The sequence below is a fragment of the Tachypleus tridentatus genome, chromosome 2, assembly GCF_004210375.1.
Source record: "Tachypleus tridentatus isolate NWPU-2018 chromosome 2, ASM421037v1, whole genome shotgun sequence".
NCBI lineage: Eukaryota > Metazoa > Arthropoda > Merostomata > Xiphosura > Limulidae > Tachypleus > Tachypleus tridentatus.
This window is the reverse complement of record NC_134826.1, coordinates 142,136,714-142,158,176: the sequence shown is the minus strand read 5'-3', so window position 1 is coordinate 142,158,176 and position 21,463 is coordinate 142,136,714. Positions and strand designations below refer to the sequence as shown.

General features: G+C 32.3%; 1 protein-coding gene across 1 annotated transcript; it reads left to right on the top strand.

Moving 5' to 3' along the window:
- The first annotated feature begins 627 nt into the window (after window positions 1-627).
- LOC143245620 (neural cell adhesion molecule 1-B-like) lies at window positions 628-19,362 on the top strand. Its single transcript, XM_076491974.1, has 6 exons — window positions 628-760; window positions 8,106-8,447; window positions 16,405-16,659; window positions 17,517-17,783; window positions 17,881-18,014; window positions 19,300-19,362. The coding sequence occupies exons 1-6, from the start codon at window positions 628-630 to the stop codon at window positions 19,360-19,362; spliced, it is 1,194 nt and encodes a 397-aa protein (XP_076348089.1).
- Window positions 19,363-21,463: the final 2,101 nt, after the last annotated feature.

The following is a 21,463-nucleotide window of genomic DNA, read 5'->3' as shown; positions in this document are numbered from 1 at the left end:
TGTGCCTACACGTTTGATTCAAGCGTCGCGTAGTGGTAGATAGGGGAAATTACTGGCATTTCGTGAGTTATATTCGCTGTGATTTTTTTTTTGTGTGGCAAAACAGATTTACTGAAGCGAATTTTGAATAAATCCTTCTTTTCTTTTCTTTTTTACAGGTCGAAAAGACCCCAAGACTCTTTGAAAAGATACCTGGAACATTTGAACTTTATGACCTGACTTCAAACTTGTCATCAGTTACAGACGACGATTGTCCAAACGACGAAGAATTTGGTACGAACATAGGACTGCGTTATACTTGAATATTTATTCAATTTAACATATGAGCTCACATACATATAAGATATTTTAATGTCAAGGTATCATATAATTTATTTTTCCATGAAAATAATGGATGAAATAGTTATAAGGTTGACAAATGTTAATGTTATAAACATTTGTTAGCCATCCTTCTTTAATCCCATCTTTCGTTACGAGATAGTCCCATGTGGCTCAACAGTAAGAGTTAGAGCTCATAAAGCTAAAAATTTGGGTCTGATACTCGCGAAGGGCAGAAAGTAGGCAGTCCATTGTGCTTAACAACAAACAGAAATTCATTAGCCACGTGAAACACACATATACATACATATGTTTGAGGCAATAAAAGCCCAGAATTACACTACAGATCCGGTCAGACTAAGCACTCGCGGAAACTACACCTGTGCAGCTGTTAACGACGTAGGAAGCGGACCTAAAGGATTTATACGTTTAATAGGGAAAGGTAAGCAAACATTTCTATTTTCTTGTCGTGCGTATCAAAAGTACAATTCTTCTTCCGAAAACTACATATTACTCTCGCTGTGTTATAAACCCATATAGAGATACCCACTTATATCTTCCTCTACTCTTAACTATTCAACTATTCAAGAGATGCTTTGAAAATCAAATACATTTTACGCCAAGCTGCCAGAAAAAAAAATGATATAAATCTATTGTAATGTAGACTAAATAATAGCATTCTTTAAAAGTGAATTGAATTTCATACTTTCGACACCTTATTTGAATATTTATGTATGTTAAACACTATGCCGAACAGTTTCAGATGATCCTTTCCTTATGGAATAGTTACAAACTGTAAAGTCGCTTATTTTGTTATGGTTTTAGTGTTTATGTCATAACAGTTTGTTTGTTTGCTTTTGAATTTCTCTTAAAGCTAGACGATGGTTGTCTGTTCAAGCCATCCCTAAGTTAGTAGTGTAAGGCTAGAGTGGTTATCACTACCCACCGCCAATTCTTGGGCTACTCTTTACCAATGAATAGTGCGGTTGACCGTCACATTATAACTTCAACACTGGTGAAAAAGGAAGCTTGTCTGGTGTGACGGGGATTCGAACTCGCGGCCAGCAGATTGCGAGTCACACTAAGCACAATATATCATTATTTTCTAATAAACCAGTCTATTCATACATTTTGGTGGAAAGTAATAAAGATTTGAAAAGAAAATTAAAATTAAATTTTGTTTAAAACCTGTGCGGTAGCAACGTAAGAAATATAATTGTTTTTCCTTAGTTTATCGTATACTACACTAAATACATGCTTTATTGGAAAGATCCAAAACTCAACTTAGAAAGTTTAGAAAACATTTCTAGCGCCCGTTCTAAACGGATTTGTATAACATAGGAAATACTGTATGCCCACTCTTAACTTATCTGATACATGTGGGTTGGAAGTTTTATGTAGTGAAATTTCAGGATGATCGTTCCTACTTTAGAATTGTGAGAACTTTAGGTGTAACTGTGACAGCTGGCTGCAGACAGTAAAGGGCAGTAGGAATTGAGACGTTGTGGGTGTACTCTTAATTAATTTTACACGTTTCCTAAAGTAGGAACGATCATCCTGAAATTTCACACACTTCAGGATGATCGTTCCTACTTTAGAATTGTGAGAACTTTAGGTTTGTGACAGCTGGCTGCAGACAGTAAAGGGCAGTAGGATTGAGACGTTGTGGTGTAATTAGTGACAGCTGGCAGACAGACAGCAGTAGGAATTGAGACGTTGTGGGTGTACTCTTAATTAATTTTACACGTTTCCTAGCTAGTTTGACATCAGCGTCAGGATTTTTTGCGATAGATGGGATATTTCCGCTTTGACTTTAAGGTGACAACTGAAACTTACAATGGAATCTCTACTAAAATATTTTTAATTTTTATTATGTATATATATATTTTCAACTTCTGTTAAAATAAATATGTTATGTGGATACTGCAGTTTAAATAATGCTGTTTCCTGTGTTTTTTAGCTTATCTTTTAATGCTGTGGAGTAATCACTAAAACAACAATGTCTCTACATGATATATGTTTAACGTCCTATCTTGTTTTGATATTTTGACATAATAAATACAAATATTTTTTCCCTTTCTCTATCGGATGTGTTTTCTCCAAAAGAAGAAAATCCACTGGAAACAACAAACTAGTCATGCAGTGATTTTGTTTTATTACAGTTATCTGAATATTACGTTTTCTAAAAGAATATTTGGGGACAGAATAGCACATTGACTTCCATTCCTTTAATTCAAGGCTGTTTATGGATTCGTGTGATGAAATTATTTTAGAATTATGGGAAGCACATTTTTGCGTTTCCGCATTGCTTTAGCTGTCAGAGTTAGTTTTAAATTTACGAGCAGTATATCTCACTCACTTTCAGTGTTGAAATGTCTCGTCCTACTGAAGAGTTTGTGGAAAGTCATAAAGAGGAAAAAACTTCTCTAGCGTCACAAGTAATTCTCAGAAATGCTAAGTGCTATGTACGTTGTTCTTGAAGGAATTTGTAGTCATTTTAGAAAGAGATCCTAACACTTTATTGTAAGAAATTGTAATATTCTCGGAACCAAAGTGCTTCCTAAAGTCGTATACAACTAAAGCACTGATTTATAATCGGATATTTCATATATCGTTCCCTCTCTTTTATCGTCCGGTCTTTAATATAATTAATATTCCACTCATGGTCTTACTTAATGCACACAATTATTGTCATGACTATTGTTTAAATAAACTAATAAAAATGTTTAAAACTTTTCAAAGTATGCATCTTAATGGACGAAGTTAAGGTTATTTACACTATTCTTTAACAATATAATGCTAAAATTAGGTTTAATCGCGTAGTTTTCTGCTTAACAATAAACAAACCTTTAACACCAACTTAATGTTTAAATCTTGAGTCAAATCTCTAAATTTGGTCATTTGGTACCATTAATTAGAGGGTATCAGACTTTATTGTGTTTTCATGGCAACCGTATATACATATATAAAAGGATTACAGAAGTATATGTAGACATATAGTAGTGTATAGTAAAGAGAACGAAGATACTTTTTAAAGTTATAATATCGAATATGAAATATTTATTAGTTTGCCTCATCTGTTATAGTTTCTTGATTAAAATGTTAATTAACATTGTATACCACAATTTAATGACATATCATTTATTACAATATACAACAGTGTAAGGTACTGCTAAATACGGATAAAAATTTTTATTTAAAATCCTTAAATCAAAAAGCAAACATATGGACGCAAAGGTACTATTGTCTGAACAGTGCATAATTGGGTAAGTCACAACTATGAATGTTAATCCTCTTGGTCGATCGTATCGCCTTCATTCGTTTGCCCCTCATTTTGAGAAACAATAGCATTACGAGTCATATTGTCACATTTTTGTAGTGGGTAAATTTCACAAAATTTCCAACCATGTCCTATACATTGACAGTCTAGCAATTGACATTTGAGAGAACATCTGCACTACATAAAGTCTGCTACTCTAGAATACAAAGTTTGGTGAAAGACACATATAATGTAATTTAATTCAAGTGATTCTTCGATATTCATGACTTGCTATAGGATTTCGTATGTAGTTAGCATTTGTATTTTCGGTACATTTATAATTTGGAAATAGTCGGGAGTGTCTTTGTTGATTGTGACATTATTTTAAGAAAGATTATGAAACACCTTCTTGAACTGATGGTCTTTTCAGCTGGGTACATTAGGATGGTTATGATCCATGCAAAGTTTATTATTTGAGCTGTGTGTGTGTGGTAGCGCTGTAGTCAATTTCAATCGGTTCTAATGCAAGTGACTAATTTGACTCAAAAATTGTATGTTTGTAGTTCTGCAGGTAAACGATGATGCTTCGCTTTTAGCAACAAAATCAGAGGTTTACTTTGTGAGCTAACGTATCATCATCTGGTTGTATAATACTCCCGATGACTCTATGAGATTTCCCTTCTCTACTTCTTAAGTCGGTTGCTCTTACGAAATGCCAGGTTTGTTTGCATACCAGGATAGATGTTGGTTGGGAGAATAACACCAAGTCATACTTAGATGGCCTGCCTTTTATTGCAGAATACTGTCAAATATGAGATGTCATGACCAAGGTTGTTGACGATTTTGATAAGCTCTATATTTCTGTTAGGGATATTACAGTCTACTGTGGTAGAATATGCTTTGATGTTATGATTTTACCACCAATAAGAGCAAATAAGCAATTCTGTCATAACGACATTACAAGACGATATATTGTTGCATGTGAGACAGATGCTGAGAAAGATTGGCAAAGCGTGTGGTAAATATTACCATAAAACTCTAATACCATTCAATAATCTTCTCGAACGAGGTGGACTTCAACTTAAATATTTTATTATTTCACTTTGGTCTCACTCAGATACGTTATCTCTCATAGCATTCTCTCATTCCTATCTTCCTCTTCTAAATTATCTCAGTCATCTTCTATTTCTATTTCTAACAGTTCTTCTGCCTTTCGTTGTCTACATTTTACATTTCTCTTTACCTCTGAAGCTATCGAAATCTCAACCAATAATAGCTCAAATCACTCAATCCACCTAACTAAAAACTCATTCTTTCTCTCACTTATCCTTGAGTTATTATTTATATTTTTGTATGGGACTAAACACAAATCACACTTTCCGCAAATCATCGGATGTCACAAGAAGCAACATTCGATTTTCTCATGCTCCAGTTGTTCCTTCGACTTCGATCGCAAGTCCTGCTGCTTCCTCATATATTAGTGTAAACTCCCGCATGTTCGTCACCAGCCTCTTGTACAATTATCTTAATTAGAACACAGTAGTCTTTCATTGTTGGCATCATTGTTGCACTGTTTATACTTCGTCAATGTGTAATACACATTCTGAAGAAGACAGCGATCCAATCTTCTTTCTTGTAAACTTCTCCACTCTCTATCTCACGATTACAGTGACGTCATACACATAAATATCTGTCAACATTCAACTTAAGCGAAATGGCGAATCACTCAACTGCAACGGAAAACAGCTATTTCAAAACTTCGAAAACAAGATATTATCAACAAACTAAGTCGCTAGTGTATTACATAGAAAATCGAAACACACCCCAATCTCTCGCATTTAAAGTACTAATCACAATAGGGTGTTTGAGTCTATCTCATGTTAAGAATAGGAACATAGGATCATAATTTCTCCAACAAGTGGCAATAGATCCCTGAAAACATCTTCTTTTATTTTCTATACTTTAAATAGGAGGTTAGTTTCTTTAATCGAAATAGATTTAAAGTACCTTTTTTCTTTCTAGAACGACTTCATATTGTAACATGAAACTACATTTGTTCATTCTAAATAGTTTTAAACTCGGTACACTGTACATCTATTTATATTTAAATCTTATTGTTTTGTAACTCTATCCAATTACATAACTCATGAACTACTCGCAAATTGTCAGTGAGAGTACCTCGTGAAGATTAAATATTATAATTCTTTATTTTACCTAATTTAATGTTATTTATTCTAAAACATTTTTAATCTTCACATTTTAGTTATATTTTATAAATAGATAAAGATACACATGAATTGTAAAATACAAGAAATAAAGTACCTGGGTCTTCTTTCTTGCTGAGGCTCGGCATGGCCAGGTAGGAGGAGGCGTTGAGTCGTAATCCGAGGGTTGCGAGTTCGAATCTCTGTCACACCAAACATGCTCGCTTTTTCAGCCGTGAAGAGTTATAATGTGACGTTCAATCTCGCGATTTGTTGGTATTAGAGTAGCCCAAGAGTTGGCGCTAGGTGGTGATGACTAGCTGCCTTCCCTCTAGTTTTACGCTGCTAAATTAGGGACGGCTAGCGCAGATAGCAATGGTGTAGCTTTGCACGAAATTCAAAAACAAACTTTTTTGCTGTCAATAGCCAACGACACTTAATCCTACTTTCTTATATTAATAATATAATTTTTTTTATTTAATTAAGTAAAGCACCAAATAACTCAAACTAACAGCACGCACAAAGGCTGATAAAGAGCCATAACTAACACAAAATTTCCGGCTTTCCAACTGCGTAACAAAAGCTGTTAAACTTTCAGCTAAACTGTTGATATGTTTCTCATGGGAATAAAGTTTAAACTGAAAGCGAAATAAGAAACATACTGTACAGAAGATGTGGTAGGTAGGCATGACAAGTATGATTTGATTTTCTGTTTTATGGCTCTTTAACCAGTTAGAATCGAGGGCCACAAAATTTTTGCTTTGTCTAAGCGATGAGAATATAATAATAAGTCATTTACTTTAAATTTTGTACTTCTTGTGTAGGGGGTGGATAGTAAGTAAATTAGAGAAGAGAAGATACCTGGTGAACAAATATCACAATTCTCACACAATAAGAAATTAATACATTGTTCAGAAATTAATACTGCCTAGTAAAATTAAGAACTTAAAACATATAATTTGGTGTATTAGTTATGTATTTAAGCGAACGCTATTTACACATCATAATAAGAAATTTGTTTAATTAAATTTGGAATGTAACACATTCAAACCTCTTGTCTTGGACACAAAATAATGCCCATTCTGAAAGAGACAAATTACTTTGAAATATCCAATTGTCAGGTTTTATATAAGGGCCGGATTCTTTACATTAGGGACTGTGACCTGTTGGCGATAAATATTAAAAATAAATGGACAGCACACACTCCACTTGTTTTCAAATAATAAATTCAAAAGAACCCAAACGTATGTACAAAAATTCGTCTCACTATTGGTTATCAAAATAATTCTCTTTTCGTGTCGAAAGAACATACAGTTACTTTAGAACTTAAATGACAATAATTATTTTTCTTCATTCTGTTTCTTACTCCACAATTTGTGATGGATTCACTTACTTTACTGGTCACCATAGTTGTATCCAGAATTTTAATTAACTGTTTTGTCAAAGTGGACACAGCAAGCTTCAGTTACTTTGGAACAGCCTTTTACAAATCAAAGTATTATCCTTTTATCTCTGTTATTATAATATTACTATGAAATATACTTTAAATATTACATCTGTGGCTAAAATAACAATCATGCAGTTTAATTCTGTTTAATTATCTCTCTCTTCACTTGTTTTCTTTACTTTTTCTCTTTATCTACACATATTTATAATATGAGACAGAAAAATTCCTAGAAATATCTAGCCCTCTAGTGACAACAATATTACACACAACCAGAAAAAAGAAGCTTTGAGAAAAATGAAAAAAAAAATACGAAAGTTTAGTAGAATAAACGATTCGTACAGAGTTATGTAGCGAAACCTGCTATAAATATCGCTTTAAAATAATTAACTTTTAACACTCTTATTGCAATCACCAAATAATCATAACTAATGAATAAATTGAATAATAACTTTTAAACTTAAACACTCTCGTATGTACAACACTTATAATAGTCCCTACTAAAGATGAACATTTTAATGCTGTGTTTTTACTCTCCTAGGAATGATTATGCCCTTTATATATTTAAAAAGAATAGTTAGATTCAAGTAGAGCTGAAAAATTTAGAGTGTAGATCGTCTAATAAAGTAGTAATAATTATGCTCGTAATTAAAGTGTTAGTCAGACAATAGGGTTGACGATCACGTTATTTGTTTCTCTGTAACGCTAACTTGTTCCAGTTAATCTAGTGTCTACGTTTGATCCTGGACGTTGAAAGAAAATTAAAAAAGATATAGCCTCAGAATATTTTTTATAAAGAATACTAAAAAGTTAAACTAAAACTAATTATTTTTATTTCATAAAATAAACTTATTATACTTGTTTCTTTCTCTACCGATAGCACCCCCTTCTGTGATCGATAGCCTTCCACCCATCCATGGAGCACCTAAAGATGCCAGTGACGTGAGCATCTCTTGTAGAATCGAATGTGATCCCCTATGTGACATCGAATGGCTTCGTAATGGAGAAAGTATTATGGACAATGATTTGTTCTTTGTCAAAACAACAGTTCACCCAGAGGAATTTCTAACAAATCGGTTTAAGTCTGTTGTTAGCACGCTTCACTGGAATCTCACTGGTGGAGGTTTAAATCGGAATAATGACAATGCCAATTACACCTGTCGCAGTAATGGGAACATCGTGGGACCAGGAGTTTATACGTCCACGTACTTTAAAGTAGAATGTAAGTTATGCTATTTTATAACAATACATATAATTTTTCTCTTGTCTTCACGACTGATTGATTGAGTGTTTGGAATTTAGCACAAGGGTACATAACGGGCTATCTGTCCTCTGCCCACCACAGACATCGAAACCTGGTTTATAGTAAAGCAAGTACGCAGACATACTGCTGTGTCACTGGGGGAGGAGAATCATCATGATCTACTGTTATATTTTGATTGAACGGATTAAATGTATCGATTTAAGAAAAGATTGATTGAATGTTTTTAATTTTGCGCAAAACTACTCGAGGGCTATCTGCGCTAGCCGTCCTTAATTTAGCAGTGTCAGACTAGAGGGAAGACAACCAGACATCACTACCTACTGCCAACTCTTGGGTTACTCTTTTACCAACAAATAGTGGGATTACCGTCACATTATAACGCCCCCACGGCTGAAAGGGCATTTATAAATAGAAATAAACACCAACAACAAATGTTTTACAGTGTAATAAACAGGAGACCAAACAAAGTGTTTATGCGTCCAAACTTTTTATAATAATATGTTCTTACTAACAGAATGAAATAGTTGAAAATATTTCCTATAGCAATATACTGATCGAAATTTTATAAGTTTTAAAATAAACAAATTACTCGTCTTATGCAGTGATATTTCATGCCGCAAAGTTAGTTTTACTTTTAGAATTACAGGGAATATTAATTCTCAACAATTTTGAAAAAAAGATGTTACAGAAAATTAATGTACAAACTAGTGTACAAGATATCTATATGAAAAGCATTCTTGAGTTATGTGATTAGCAAAATAGAAGTAAAATAAATAGCCTTATATGTACGCATTAATAAGCACTAGTAATATTTAACACAAGTGAAGCAGAATGCGACGCTAGAAATATGCAATGTACGTTACAAAATATTTAAATTAATGTCTCTTCATGACCTAGTTACGAACCTAAGAGGAAAGTAACTCCCAGTAAGATTTATATATATATACGGGAGATGTGTGCTTGTGTGTGCGGTATTCTTATAGCAAAGCCACATCGGGCTATCTGCTGTGTCTACCAAGGGGAAATGAACCTTGAGTTTAGCGCTGTAAATCCGCAGATCACCACTGTGCTAGAGAGGTACTTATATGAGAAGATCAAAATTTAAATAATGGAATTAATTAAATTATTTATGAGTAAATGAATTTTTTTGCAATTATGTTATGCTAGTATTACCTATTATAGTAATACTAAGTTTTTAATGAAAATTTGCCAGTATCTTACTATGAGTATGAACAAACAAAAGTTGGAAGCAAAAGTACTTTAGCACAGGAATATAATGAAAGTTTTTATTAATGGCCATTATTTATTTGTAGAATAGAATAACAAGCTTATTTATTGATAATATTAAGTACGGTATTGTTTAACCCCAAAAAAACTAAAGCAAAACACATACACAAATTATATTTTTTGTAGTATATAGGCCGTACTTAATAAAGGCTTAATTAATTCAAAGCCTTATACAAGTGGACTAAGATATTTCGGTGTCTGCTGTTAGAATTATTTTGTATTATTCTAAAAATCCTATATTTAAAGAAGCACTTTGCAAATCTGATACTAAATTACTGTATTTTTATTATGTATGATACAGGTAATTTATTTATTGAAATATACTGTTATAGGGTTTACATTTTGTACTATTATACAGCACTTTATAACAAGTATATGTTACTAGTTTATGTTTATTCTTTCTAAATATTTAATAGTGTGAGAGAAAAGCTCTACGCTCATTTACTTCAGGCTTTAGTAAAGCAAACATTTAAAATTTTCATTACAATTGTGGTTTCACTGTAGTGTATAACATCAACATTTAGTTCTCTATAAACTAGAACATATATAGCATACATGCTAGTTTTCTTTTATTTCAAATGTTATGCAATTAGTCGTCACTATTTTTAGTGTCAGATTGAACATTCTGTTGTTTGACATCTGTTACAATAGTGCAAGGAAGAATCTAAAAAGAAAAATAGTTTATTTTTAGACATTTGTTTGACGTCAACTTAATGCTAATGACAATTGCTTTCATAGATTCTAACGATGAGTTAAAGTGAAATTTTGCATCTCAAGAAATTTTTTCATTCAGTGTTTAGATGGTATTTGTCGATTGTGATTTAATTTCGGATTATTATCGTACCATTAACCATATTTAATGCCTTGCGATCATCAGTATTGTACAATCAAATTTTAACTTTCTAAATCGTACTGTTTTCGAATTCCTTCAGCATCATTCTTGTCATATTGAGTTAAAAAAAACATGTATTTCGCTGCAACGAATTAATCTGTATTCCGTGTATCAGACTACAGAGTTATGTTGATTAATCCAACCTAATTACTAAAGTCTCATGTGGTGAGCATAATTACTTTTAATCTGCAATCAGTATCCCATAAAGTAAGTTCAAAAGGCCGAGAGTGAAGAAAAGAAATCCTGTGATTCACTTGCTTAAATGTGGAATAGCGTTGTAATTTTTCTCATGCCTTTATTTCATTTTCTCTGTGCAGTGTTTTCGAATCATTTCTTTCTTCTGGAGGAATATGTATTAGTCCTTGAGAATAAGGAGACAAATGATTTTCTATACAAGGGTTGGGAAAGGTGGGTCATGGTTGTATGTGTCGAGATCTTGATTTCAAGTACTCCCTGTACTTGTCAGACTCTTCACAAGTTCTCGATTTTCTCCCAGAGTCTGAAGTCGACACAGTAAGGAAATGAATGTACTTTATCACCTAAAGTTTGGTTAGACACATGAGATAAATTTTCGGAAATGAGAATTTGCTCAAATGAGAAGGAGAGACATTTTGCGATCACATGGAACATTTAACTAATCATTATCCAGTGCTAATAATTACCACCATCACTGGGTCAGTATGTTCAAGTGAGAACTCGATGTAACAGTGTTAGTGACTTATGTACACCAGTCCCTGTGCAACGCATGTTAGATTATGTTTTAGAATGATTATTATCTCATTGAAACTTATAAAGTAATTTGCTTATGTAGAGATTGGTTTCTTTTTTTTTTCTACTTTGGTATTTGTTGTTAAAATTATAACTGTGTGTATTAGTATGATATTTTGTCATAACATAATAACTAATTTGGAATTACCGTAAGTTATAATTAGATTGAGAAATACAGCTTAAGTTTAAAAGAAAAGCTGCAACAGCGGGCCATGATTTATTTTTAAAGCAAACGTCGATTACGCAGTATCACTAAGATAAAAGGTTATTTTGGGTTGTATTGAGCAGGCTACTATTGCACTATGTAACAAAATTTTTACTTTTTCTTGTTCCTGGGTAGAAAGTGTTATTTTTCAATTGCTTATGCCTAAAGTAAATGGAAAAGACCTATTTTTCTCTTCAAACATTGCTTTTGTGACTTGCGAGCGTATAACAAAAATATGATGGTAGACTATATTTGGGGGCTGATACGTGGCAGTGATTTACATTACAGTCGCAAATCTTGAAAAACTACTCACTTGTAAACACTTTTGTTCATTTTTATATAACGTTAGTAAAAGAAATTGTAAATCTTGATTCATATGTTGTTTCGTTCAGACCTTATGTAAATGAAAATGTGCAAATTTACCCGTTTTTATATAGAAAATAGGTTAATCTCTAAATTTCATTATCCAGGTCACAAAAGCAAAGATTGAAGGGAATAATGGCCATTTTAGGTACTTTTACAACATAAGCAATTAAGAAATAACACATACTATCTAGGAACAAAATTTATGTTACATAGTGTTGTTGTCACTATTTTCAGATTGTATGGAAATAAAATCTATGAAATGTTTCTTTTAAAATTTCAAACATTAAAAGGTGTGGCTTGAATTTATATTCAAAGGCATGACTTGATAATAAGCCAATAGGGACTGAAAGGTGCAAACGAAGTATCTCTATTTGATTATAGTTCAATAAGTTTGTTTGCTTGTTTTTTGAATTTCGCTCAAAGCTACACGAGGACCATCTGCGCTAGCCGTTCCTAATTTACCAGTGTAAGACTAGAGGAAGGTAGCTAATCATCACCACCTACCTCAACTTTTGGTCTACTGTTTTACCAACGAATAGTGGGATTGACTGTCACATTATAACGCCCCCACAGCTGAAAGAGCGAGCATATTTGGTGTGACTGGGATTTGAACCCACGATCCTTAGATTACGAGTCGAGCTCTCTATAACAACCTGGTCGTGGCGGGTCACATAATTTGATAAAGTATGATAGTTTAAAAAGGTATTATAAACTAAAGAACTTGGGTTCATGAGATGGTGAAGAAGGTTAAAGTGTTCAACTTATATATGTATACGTTAATATCTGGAACTCTCAAAAAGATGTTGCTTATTGAACGTTGTAAGCTTATGAACATGGTAAAAGTAGGCTTGGAAGTGGTTTAGTAGTGAAATTATATGAGAATTCAAATAAAAAATATATATCTATGGACGTTAGCACTTAATCACAAATCAAATTTCATGTCTCTCTTTTCAGAGATTATAGTAATGTGATATTACTGAAGTAACTTTAACCATATTATCAAGACCAAGGTTATCATGATAATTAAATTATGAAGTTAAAACGTATTAAGTATTATACTTTTATGACTTTTATTTGTTGTATAAAGATTTATATAATTATAGGTATAGAGTCTGTGAATTGTTTCGCTGTTTTTGTTTGACCACTCGTAATTATCTTTTATTTGTTTGTTTGTTTGTTTGTTTGTAATTAAGCATAGAGCTACACAATGGGTTATCTATGCTCTGCCCGTCAGGGGTATAGAAACCCAGATTCTAGCGTTGTAGGTCTGCAGTCATACAGCTGTGCCACTTGGGAACGTCTTTTATTTAATTGTCAAGCATGGCCTGCTAGTTAGCATGTTAGGCTGCGAATCAGAAAGTCTAGGGTTCAAGCATCTACATGCCACAAAACTGTTCTACACTTTTATTATAAAGATTTTATAACCGAGGAAGTCAACGCCTGTTATTCGACCGAGAATAGCCATGTAGGGGCACTTTTTGACGTGTTGTTCACTATGGTCAGTAGTTTTATATTAATGACGACTGAGGCTAAACCTTGGTCATTTAGACAGTATGCAAAATAAATAGGCATTAAATCAAAACATGGCGTACTTTATTCAGTGTGCTGTGATATACTGATTGCTTAAAGTGTTCAAAACATTGTTTTAAAGCACTGTGTAGTAAGGTATTTACAGAAGGCTGCTATCAGTTAACTTATATTGTGTGTTATAGTTTGTGTAATTAAAACTACTTATAGTACTAAAATAATTCGTCAGTGTCAGGAACGTTTGTTAGCTTGTTAAGTGAGTTAAGTATTGTGTTATTAGCTTAGTATTTCTCTCGAAAATCATGTACATAAAATATTTAGCTTGCTTACAGAACGTTTATAATGACAAGTTTTAATGATTATTTTATTTTTCACATTATTTAATAATGTATTATTGAGAGTAAATCTCATGGCTTGTGATAAAACTTTAATATAACTAATATTCAGTAAAAACTTAAGAATTACTTTGTCATTCCTACCAGTACTATTCGTTTCAGCGTGCTTTCTTTACTAACCTATGTATAACAGTAGATTTCAGTTGTTTATATCAGAGCTGATATCATTGCACCTGATCTGTTGTTTACAGCGTAGTGATATTGTATAAAAGGCAAGTTGAATTAATGTTGTACTCTGGTTAGTGTTGTAGATGATCTTTTGTGATCGACGTAGATTATCATGCTGATTGTAAATCTTAGGGCTAGAATAAAACTGGACGTCATGAGCAAACGTTCACATATTTCAGTTTGGAGCTAAATTAAAGATAACGGATCCCCAAGTAGCGATAAAAATGAATGGAAAGTATATGGAATCGTAACGTGAGCCAGTAATCAAGAGGTATACGCCTGCTCGCGTTTAGTACTTTTTTCTTCCAATTGTGTGCAAGAACTTGTCACTATAGTTGACATCAGAGTATTATTGTTGTTTGTAATTAAGAACAAAGCTACACAAACGGCTATCTTTGCTCTGCCCACCACGGGTAATTAAACCCGCATTTTAGCAATATAAGGCCACAAACATAGCGCTGTGCCGCTGGGGATTGACATTAGAGTGAAAGCCAATTTTTAAACATCTGTCATACTGTTGTTAAGATACGAACCAAGAAAATAGAAAAGTTGGAAAATTACGTCTTGCTTGTCAACATTCTAGTTTTGTCGTTCTGTTTTCGCCCATAGAAGACAGCCATTTCATGGATGACGGTTATTTGCAAGCAGGGTGTTGTAATGTCACTGGGGGCTCTTCTCTCTTCTAACCTTTTCTAGTGTAAAAGTTTGTTCCTTGTAAGGTTCGAAAGGTTTCATCTTTAGTGATTACTTTTTATAATGCCTTTTTATGTTAGTTATCTAAATATTTGTTTTTTCGATCATCGGTGTTTTATTATTTGAAAATATATTAAAGATGTCTTTGAGGTTATCAATCACGTCTAGAGAGCAAAACATTTCTTTTAAAATAAAAAAAATCCCAAATTATTGTAATACACGATTCAAGTATATGTAACGTTTTATTATATGTTTGTATTAAACTACTTGATAAAAAATATTCCACAAAATTATTCAATCATTAATATAGTAATGTTTACTTTACTGTCATTATATATTTATATTAGTGAAATTCAATAAATACATTTAAATGAAGTTAAATAAGTAAATAAAACCATGAGGAAGGATTGCGTTAGAAACAGTAAACCGAGCCTCTGATTAATTACATTATACCTATAATTTTTAAGCTGAAACAAAACACATTAAATTATTGTTATAACATATATATACATACCTTAACATACTACATTTGTTAACTTTAACACGTGTTTTATCATTTATGTAAAAAAAATATATATATATGTGAAAAAATCTTAGATATGAATTTAAAAATAAATACAGCGCTATTATTTATTTAATTTACTTGTACTGTGGATTTGTGAATCTTTTTTGCTCAGTTTTAGACGCAATATCCTATACTTTTGTGGAAATAAATCTTCTTCCAGAAACTTAATGTGATACGTTTTACTTTGTGATTTATAAGCTTTTATTAGGCAACTTTAATCACTAATATCTAGAAACGTTCTGATATTGGATAAATTATTTACCTTGTTTCAATTGATTCATTTCGAAAAGTAGTATAAAGCTAGGAATAATTAAATTATATACTAGAACAATATATTGAGTTTATTTGTATGCCCATATATGCTTTTATTGTAATGAAGTTACCAATGTTCTACAAATCTAGCGTCACACATCAATTCGGGATCAGCATGGCCAGGTGTTAAGGCACTTGACTTGCAAGCTGAAGGTCGTGGGTTCGAAACCTGGTCGCACCAAACATTTTCGCTCTTTCAGCCGTGAGGGTGTTTTAATGTGACAGTCAATTCCACTAATCGTTTATCATCGAATGGACCAAGAGTTGGCGGTGGGTGGTGATAACTAGCTGCCTTTCCTTAGGGACGGATAACGCAATATCCCTCGTGTAGCTTTTCTCGGAATTCAAAAAAACAAACACATCAGTTCCTTACGTTTCGTGCAGTTTATATTTTGAAATATAAAGTGGAAATTTAGTACCAGTAGGTTAATGAGTTTGTTTCAATGACAAATAATGTTACTTGTTGTGAGTAAATATTACTTATGATTACTTGAGTTTAATCGTTGCTTGTGTTATTACTCTTAAAACGCGTGCTTTTTATGGTTCATGTATAAAACTTAACGTATTATACATAACTCTAATAATTTATGCTGATATTTCAGAGAGAGCGGTAAACCAAATGTTCGTCTTTCAAAAGTGATTCTATATTATTAGGACCGAGAATCAGTAGGGAAAGCTGCCTTTAAAAGGATGAAATGTTAAATTGCATTACAGAGATCTTGCTTATATTTTTCCAGACCCACCGGAAAATATTACCCTATCTACAACATGGATAGATGTCGTGGAAAGAGAAGTACCCGACAAAGTTAAGTGCAAAGCAGATTCTTGGCCTCCTAGCGAGTATATTTGGAAATACTCAAACTTTGTTATCGCTGATACTTCGGAGCTCTTCCTTAATTACAGCATACCCCGAGAGAGGGCGGGATTCTACGAATGTGTTGCTTCAAACAGACACGGGCAAGCATCGATGGAAACACTGATCAATGTTATGTGTACGTACTGAAGAAGAAGCACAACTAGTTTTATTGAATGTAACCTTTAATATTAATAGTCACCTTAGATACAACGTTATTTAATTATTCTGTAGCAGATAAGTATACAAAAAAAGTCACGTAAAAAACCTCATATTGTTATTATTTTGAATAATGCATATACTTTTATATTTTGTAAATATCAAAACAAATATATATATATATATATTCTAAGGACTGATAAGACGTGGGTCTAATTTCTCAAATTGCACATTTTTAGAGAAAGAATTAAATAAAATAAGTACGTTCAAATATATTTTACTTGTGCAAACATCTTTCAGAAGTTTGTTTTAATCATGCAGCACTATAACTTAGTTTATGGTTGAATTCTCTGGAAACTATAATTTGAAAGAACTACATAGTGGTATGTTATTATCATAAAAGTTACCTTTGAAATTTAGCTACCAACAGTGAAAACAATATAATCTTTTATTCGTCTGCGAACGTTCTTTTCCAAAGATTCATGTTTGTTGGGATCAGAATTATCACTGTTGAGTAAAAAATTAGATAATTAATAATTTTCAAAAAAATTGAAATATTCATAATTTTACTTGAACAATATGTGTTAGTACATGATAAGACTCTTTGAAAGATAAAACAGAAAATACCTTTAAAATTGTCATTTTTAATATGAATTGCTTAAAAAGTTTATCTAAAGTAAAGATCTATTTCCGGGTTCGTATATATATATATATATATACAAGTTAATACAAGTTGATTTGACAAATATGTTATTACCATAACTAATCTTCTAAATAAATAATACCTTTTTATAAATCAGTTAGGCTCAATAAATACCCAGTAGTTTTTCTTTTCAGATAAACCGGAATGTATAATGTATGAAAGCAAAAACGACCAGGAACAAACAACGTTGATATGTGAGGTGCAGGCCAATCCTGAGTTTGTCAACTTTACGTGGATGAAAGACAATGAAACGTTTGAAGAGTTAGCAAAGTTCGAAGAAAGGAGAAGTATTCTGACCTTACCCGAGGCAGCTCCAAAGTACTTTGGAACGTATTACTGCACAGCAAATAATTCTATTGGTGAATCAGTTCCTTGCTCTATAGAAGTTACAGGCATTATTGGTAAGCAGTGTTATTCATTAATGCAGGTTTAACTGGCGTTTACTATAAATTAAAAAGAGGGAAATATGAGTAGATTAACCTATTTTGTTTTATCTAGGTACTTCTGGATGGGTGCCTGACTTTGGTGATGAAAATGTCATCATTATCGCTGCTGTTGTTGTTGCTGTTGTTGTTGTCTTCATAATTGTCGTTCTCGTAATCATAATGATTATGAAAAGAGACGAATACGTCGTAAGTAGTTTTATTATGGTTTAGATTTAATTAAATAATGAATAAAACCACAACAATTTTTTAATTTGGTTTAGGTTAATCATACTTGTACTTATACTCCTTTAATTGGTAAGGTCAATCCATGGTAAAAAAGCGGTAATTTTATGATTTATGTCGGAAGAGATATTTAGAGTGAGTTAAATTCGAAATAATAAAGTTTGTTTGTTTGAATTAACACAAAGCTACATAATATATATACAAACGGCTCGTTTGGGTTGAGAAAATATTTTACATAGAAGAGCGAACAACGTTTCGACCTTCTATGTAAAATATTTTCTCAACCCAAACGAGCCGTTTTTGCATATATATTTCTCAACAAGTGGGTTTCTCGACATCACTGAAAGCTACACAATAGGCTATCTGTGCTCTGCCTACCACGGGTATCGAAACCCGGTTTTTAGCGTTGTAAGTCCGCAGACATACCGCTGAGCCACTGAAAGGCGAAATAATAAAGAAAAATTTTGGATTCTCTTATGACTTCTGTTTAGATTAAATCTGATACATTATTCAACTATTTTAGTTTTTCTGTTTTTAATGGTCGCCGTTGTTTATAGACTTATATAGAAGGGTTCCTAGAAAAATTTATGTGTTCCGAAGGGGTGTAGACCTTTCTCTCTTAATCAGGAAATGCATATATACTGTCATGTTTCTTATGTATACTTTAGACGTCAAAATAGCACATCCATTGATTTATTATGCATTATCATTAAGTGAAAGTGATAATTATTAAGGTTTGGTTTGTTTTCAATTTTGCGCAAAGCTACACGAGGGCTGTCAGTGCTAGCCGTCCCTAATTTAGCAGTGTAAGACTAGAGGGAAGGAAGCTAGTCATCACCAACCACCGCAAACTCTTGGGCGACTCTTTTACCAACGAATAGTGGGATTGACTATCAAATTATATCGTCCCCACGGTTGAAAGGGCGAGAATGTTTGATGATAATTATTAAGGAACTTTTTCTAACTGTTCTGTAAAAGATAAATTAATTGATTAACATAGATATTATTATTGTTTAAAGGGTTCTGGTTATGAAAGTAGATATATCATAATTTAAGTATATATATTATAATCTAAGAGGATTATGAATATGGATATGTTGTAATTTTAAGGTACTGTTTATGAAAAAGAGAGACATTATAACTTAAATGGGCACTGGCTGATGCCGTTTTACGCAAGAATAAAGTATAATGCTACATTTAAGGTTTCTTTTCTTTTCTTCAAAGGAGTATACCTTTTAATTTTCCACAGATTCTAGCAGCCCAAGCAAAAGAAGCCACCAGGAAAGCCGTCATACCAAAATATTCCAGGTAACGGTAAAACAGGGCCAGAGAATGGAAATAGGCCATCCAATGAAAATATGAAACCTTTTCTCAGCGAGCTCCAGAGGAGTAAGTATAAACATATATATATATATATATATATATTTAAATATGAACAGGCGGACATAAATATAAACGTTTCATACTAATTTAAAATACAATGTAAGTTGATGTGTAGTTTCATAGTTTTGTTGAAAAATTATATTTAATGATAGGCTCATGAAATAAAATGTAATCGTTGAGATCAGAGAAAGTATTGAGTTAAACAGTAAAATATAGTGTAATGACAGGTAGAATAAAGCCCGCAGTAGTAAAGTACTTAATAAAATCTCAAACTGTCGTATCCATTTGTTTGGTTGTGAAGCTGGACATCTCAGAAGCCACTAAAATGATGCTAGAAAATAAGGAGCTAAATAAAGGGGAAATACTAATCAAAATAAACTAAGAAATTCTGACAAAATACTATAAAAAAACAAAACTAATTTTATGGGGTTGTTACAAATAAGCCATGTAGTATGCATATCAAAATAAAAATTGTATTTTTGATGTTTTCACGGCTATTTATTACCTTTTAACATAAAGAAAAGAAAAGATTAAATGAAAAACAAGTAAAGATTTTGTTTACTGAAGAATATTTGTTATTACAAGAAAGTACTTCAGATGTAATTTAAAATAAGCTTTTGTTGATGTGGATTTGTTTTAGGAATTGTACATTATTTCAATTTTTTTACTTTTTTCTAATATCGAACACTATTTGTGAATACATCTTCCATTACTCGGAAACAAATACTGTTAATATACTTCGTTTTACTTTACAGTAGTTTTAAGTTTTGTTGCTTTAATGACTCTAGAAATATATTTCAGTTTCTAAGTGTTTGAAATAAATAAAAGTATGTTATTAAAATGTTTAGACTTGTTTTTGAAAATGTTTTAAGTTTTGCGTTAATTGTGTTTTATTAATATATTTATTTATTTAGTGATTGTTGTTGGTGTTGCTATAATATATTTATTCACGATTTTTATACCAACATTTACTCATAACTTTTATGTCTCTATGAGTGCAGCTACTAACATTTTGTTGCTTTTTAAAATAATTTCTTGGTAATTAAAACCTGTGCTCCATACACATGAACAAGCTTATCAAAATACTTAATGCATGATTATGGTAATATCCTCCTGTTAAATGTAATTTGTACCTAACTCAGTGTTTTAATGTTAATGGTAGACTTACACTTCCATCCCAAAACGGTCTTACAAACATCAGATATACAGTTTCTTGTTAACTTACTTTTAAGAAACTGAAGTTAAACATCCTAAAATGAAATCTCCTGTTTGCAACAACTCACAACAATAGTTCGCTGCCAGAGGTAATAAATAGTTGTAAGAAACTCTTGGGAATTAAAGCCATTCTCGTTAAAAATTGCCACTGATTCTATATCATACACGTATACAGATACTAACTATTCACATCTATGTCAATAGTTAATACCTGTATACATAATATTTATCACTTTGTTAAGTTTTATGTAGAGTTAGGTATGTATGACGAAAGCTCAAGCTTTCAAAATCATTGGTAAACAATATCTCGTGTCTTAAAACAAATGAAAGTTTTTAAACACAGGACCATCTGTGTGTTTCACGCTACCTGAACTGTGTAATGGCAACGTGTTGTGACAGGACCTTATGACTAAAAAAGAGAGGCGAGGCTTTGGTTTACCTTTATTGTGTAATCATGACTATATAACGAAGTTTAATTTGAAAGTTTAACTTAAAATGATATTGCACATAAGAAAACATATAATATGTTTTCAAGGCGTTTCCTCAAATTTCGAAGTTACAAAGGCAATTCCCAAAAATATACCAAAAACTATACAAAGAACTAATAATCAGTGATGTCGAGAAACCCACTTGTTGAGAAATTTATATGCAAAAACGGCTCGTTTGCGTTGAGAAAATATTTTACATAGAAGAGCGAACAACGCTCATTACCTCTTTCTTTGTGAACCTGACGGTGACCGAAGAAGGTCGAAACGTTGTTCGCTCTTCTACGTAAAATATTTTTCAACCCAACGAGCCGTTTTGCATATAATATA

Coding starts and splice junctions, on each gene's coding strand:
- LOC143245620 (XM_076491974.1), top strand. CDS start 628: ATGTTTGAGGCAATAAAAGCCCAGAATTACACTACAGATCCGGTCAGA. Junction 761..8,105: donor TATACGTTTAATAGGGAAAG/GTAAGCAAACAT, acceptor CTCTACCGATAG/CACCCCCTTCTGTGATCGAT. Junction 8,448..16,404: donor CACGTACTTTAAAGTAGAAT/GTAAGTTATGCT, acceptor ATATTTTTCCAG/ACCCACCGGAAAATATTACC.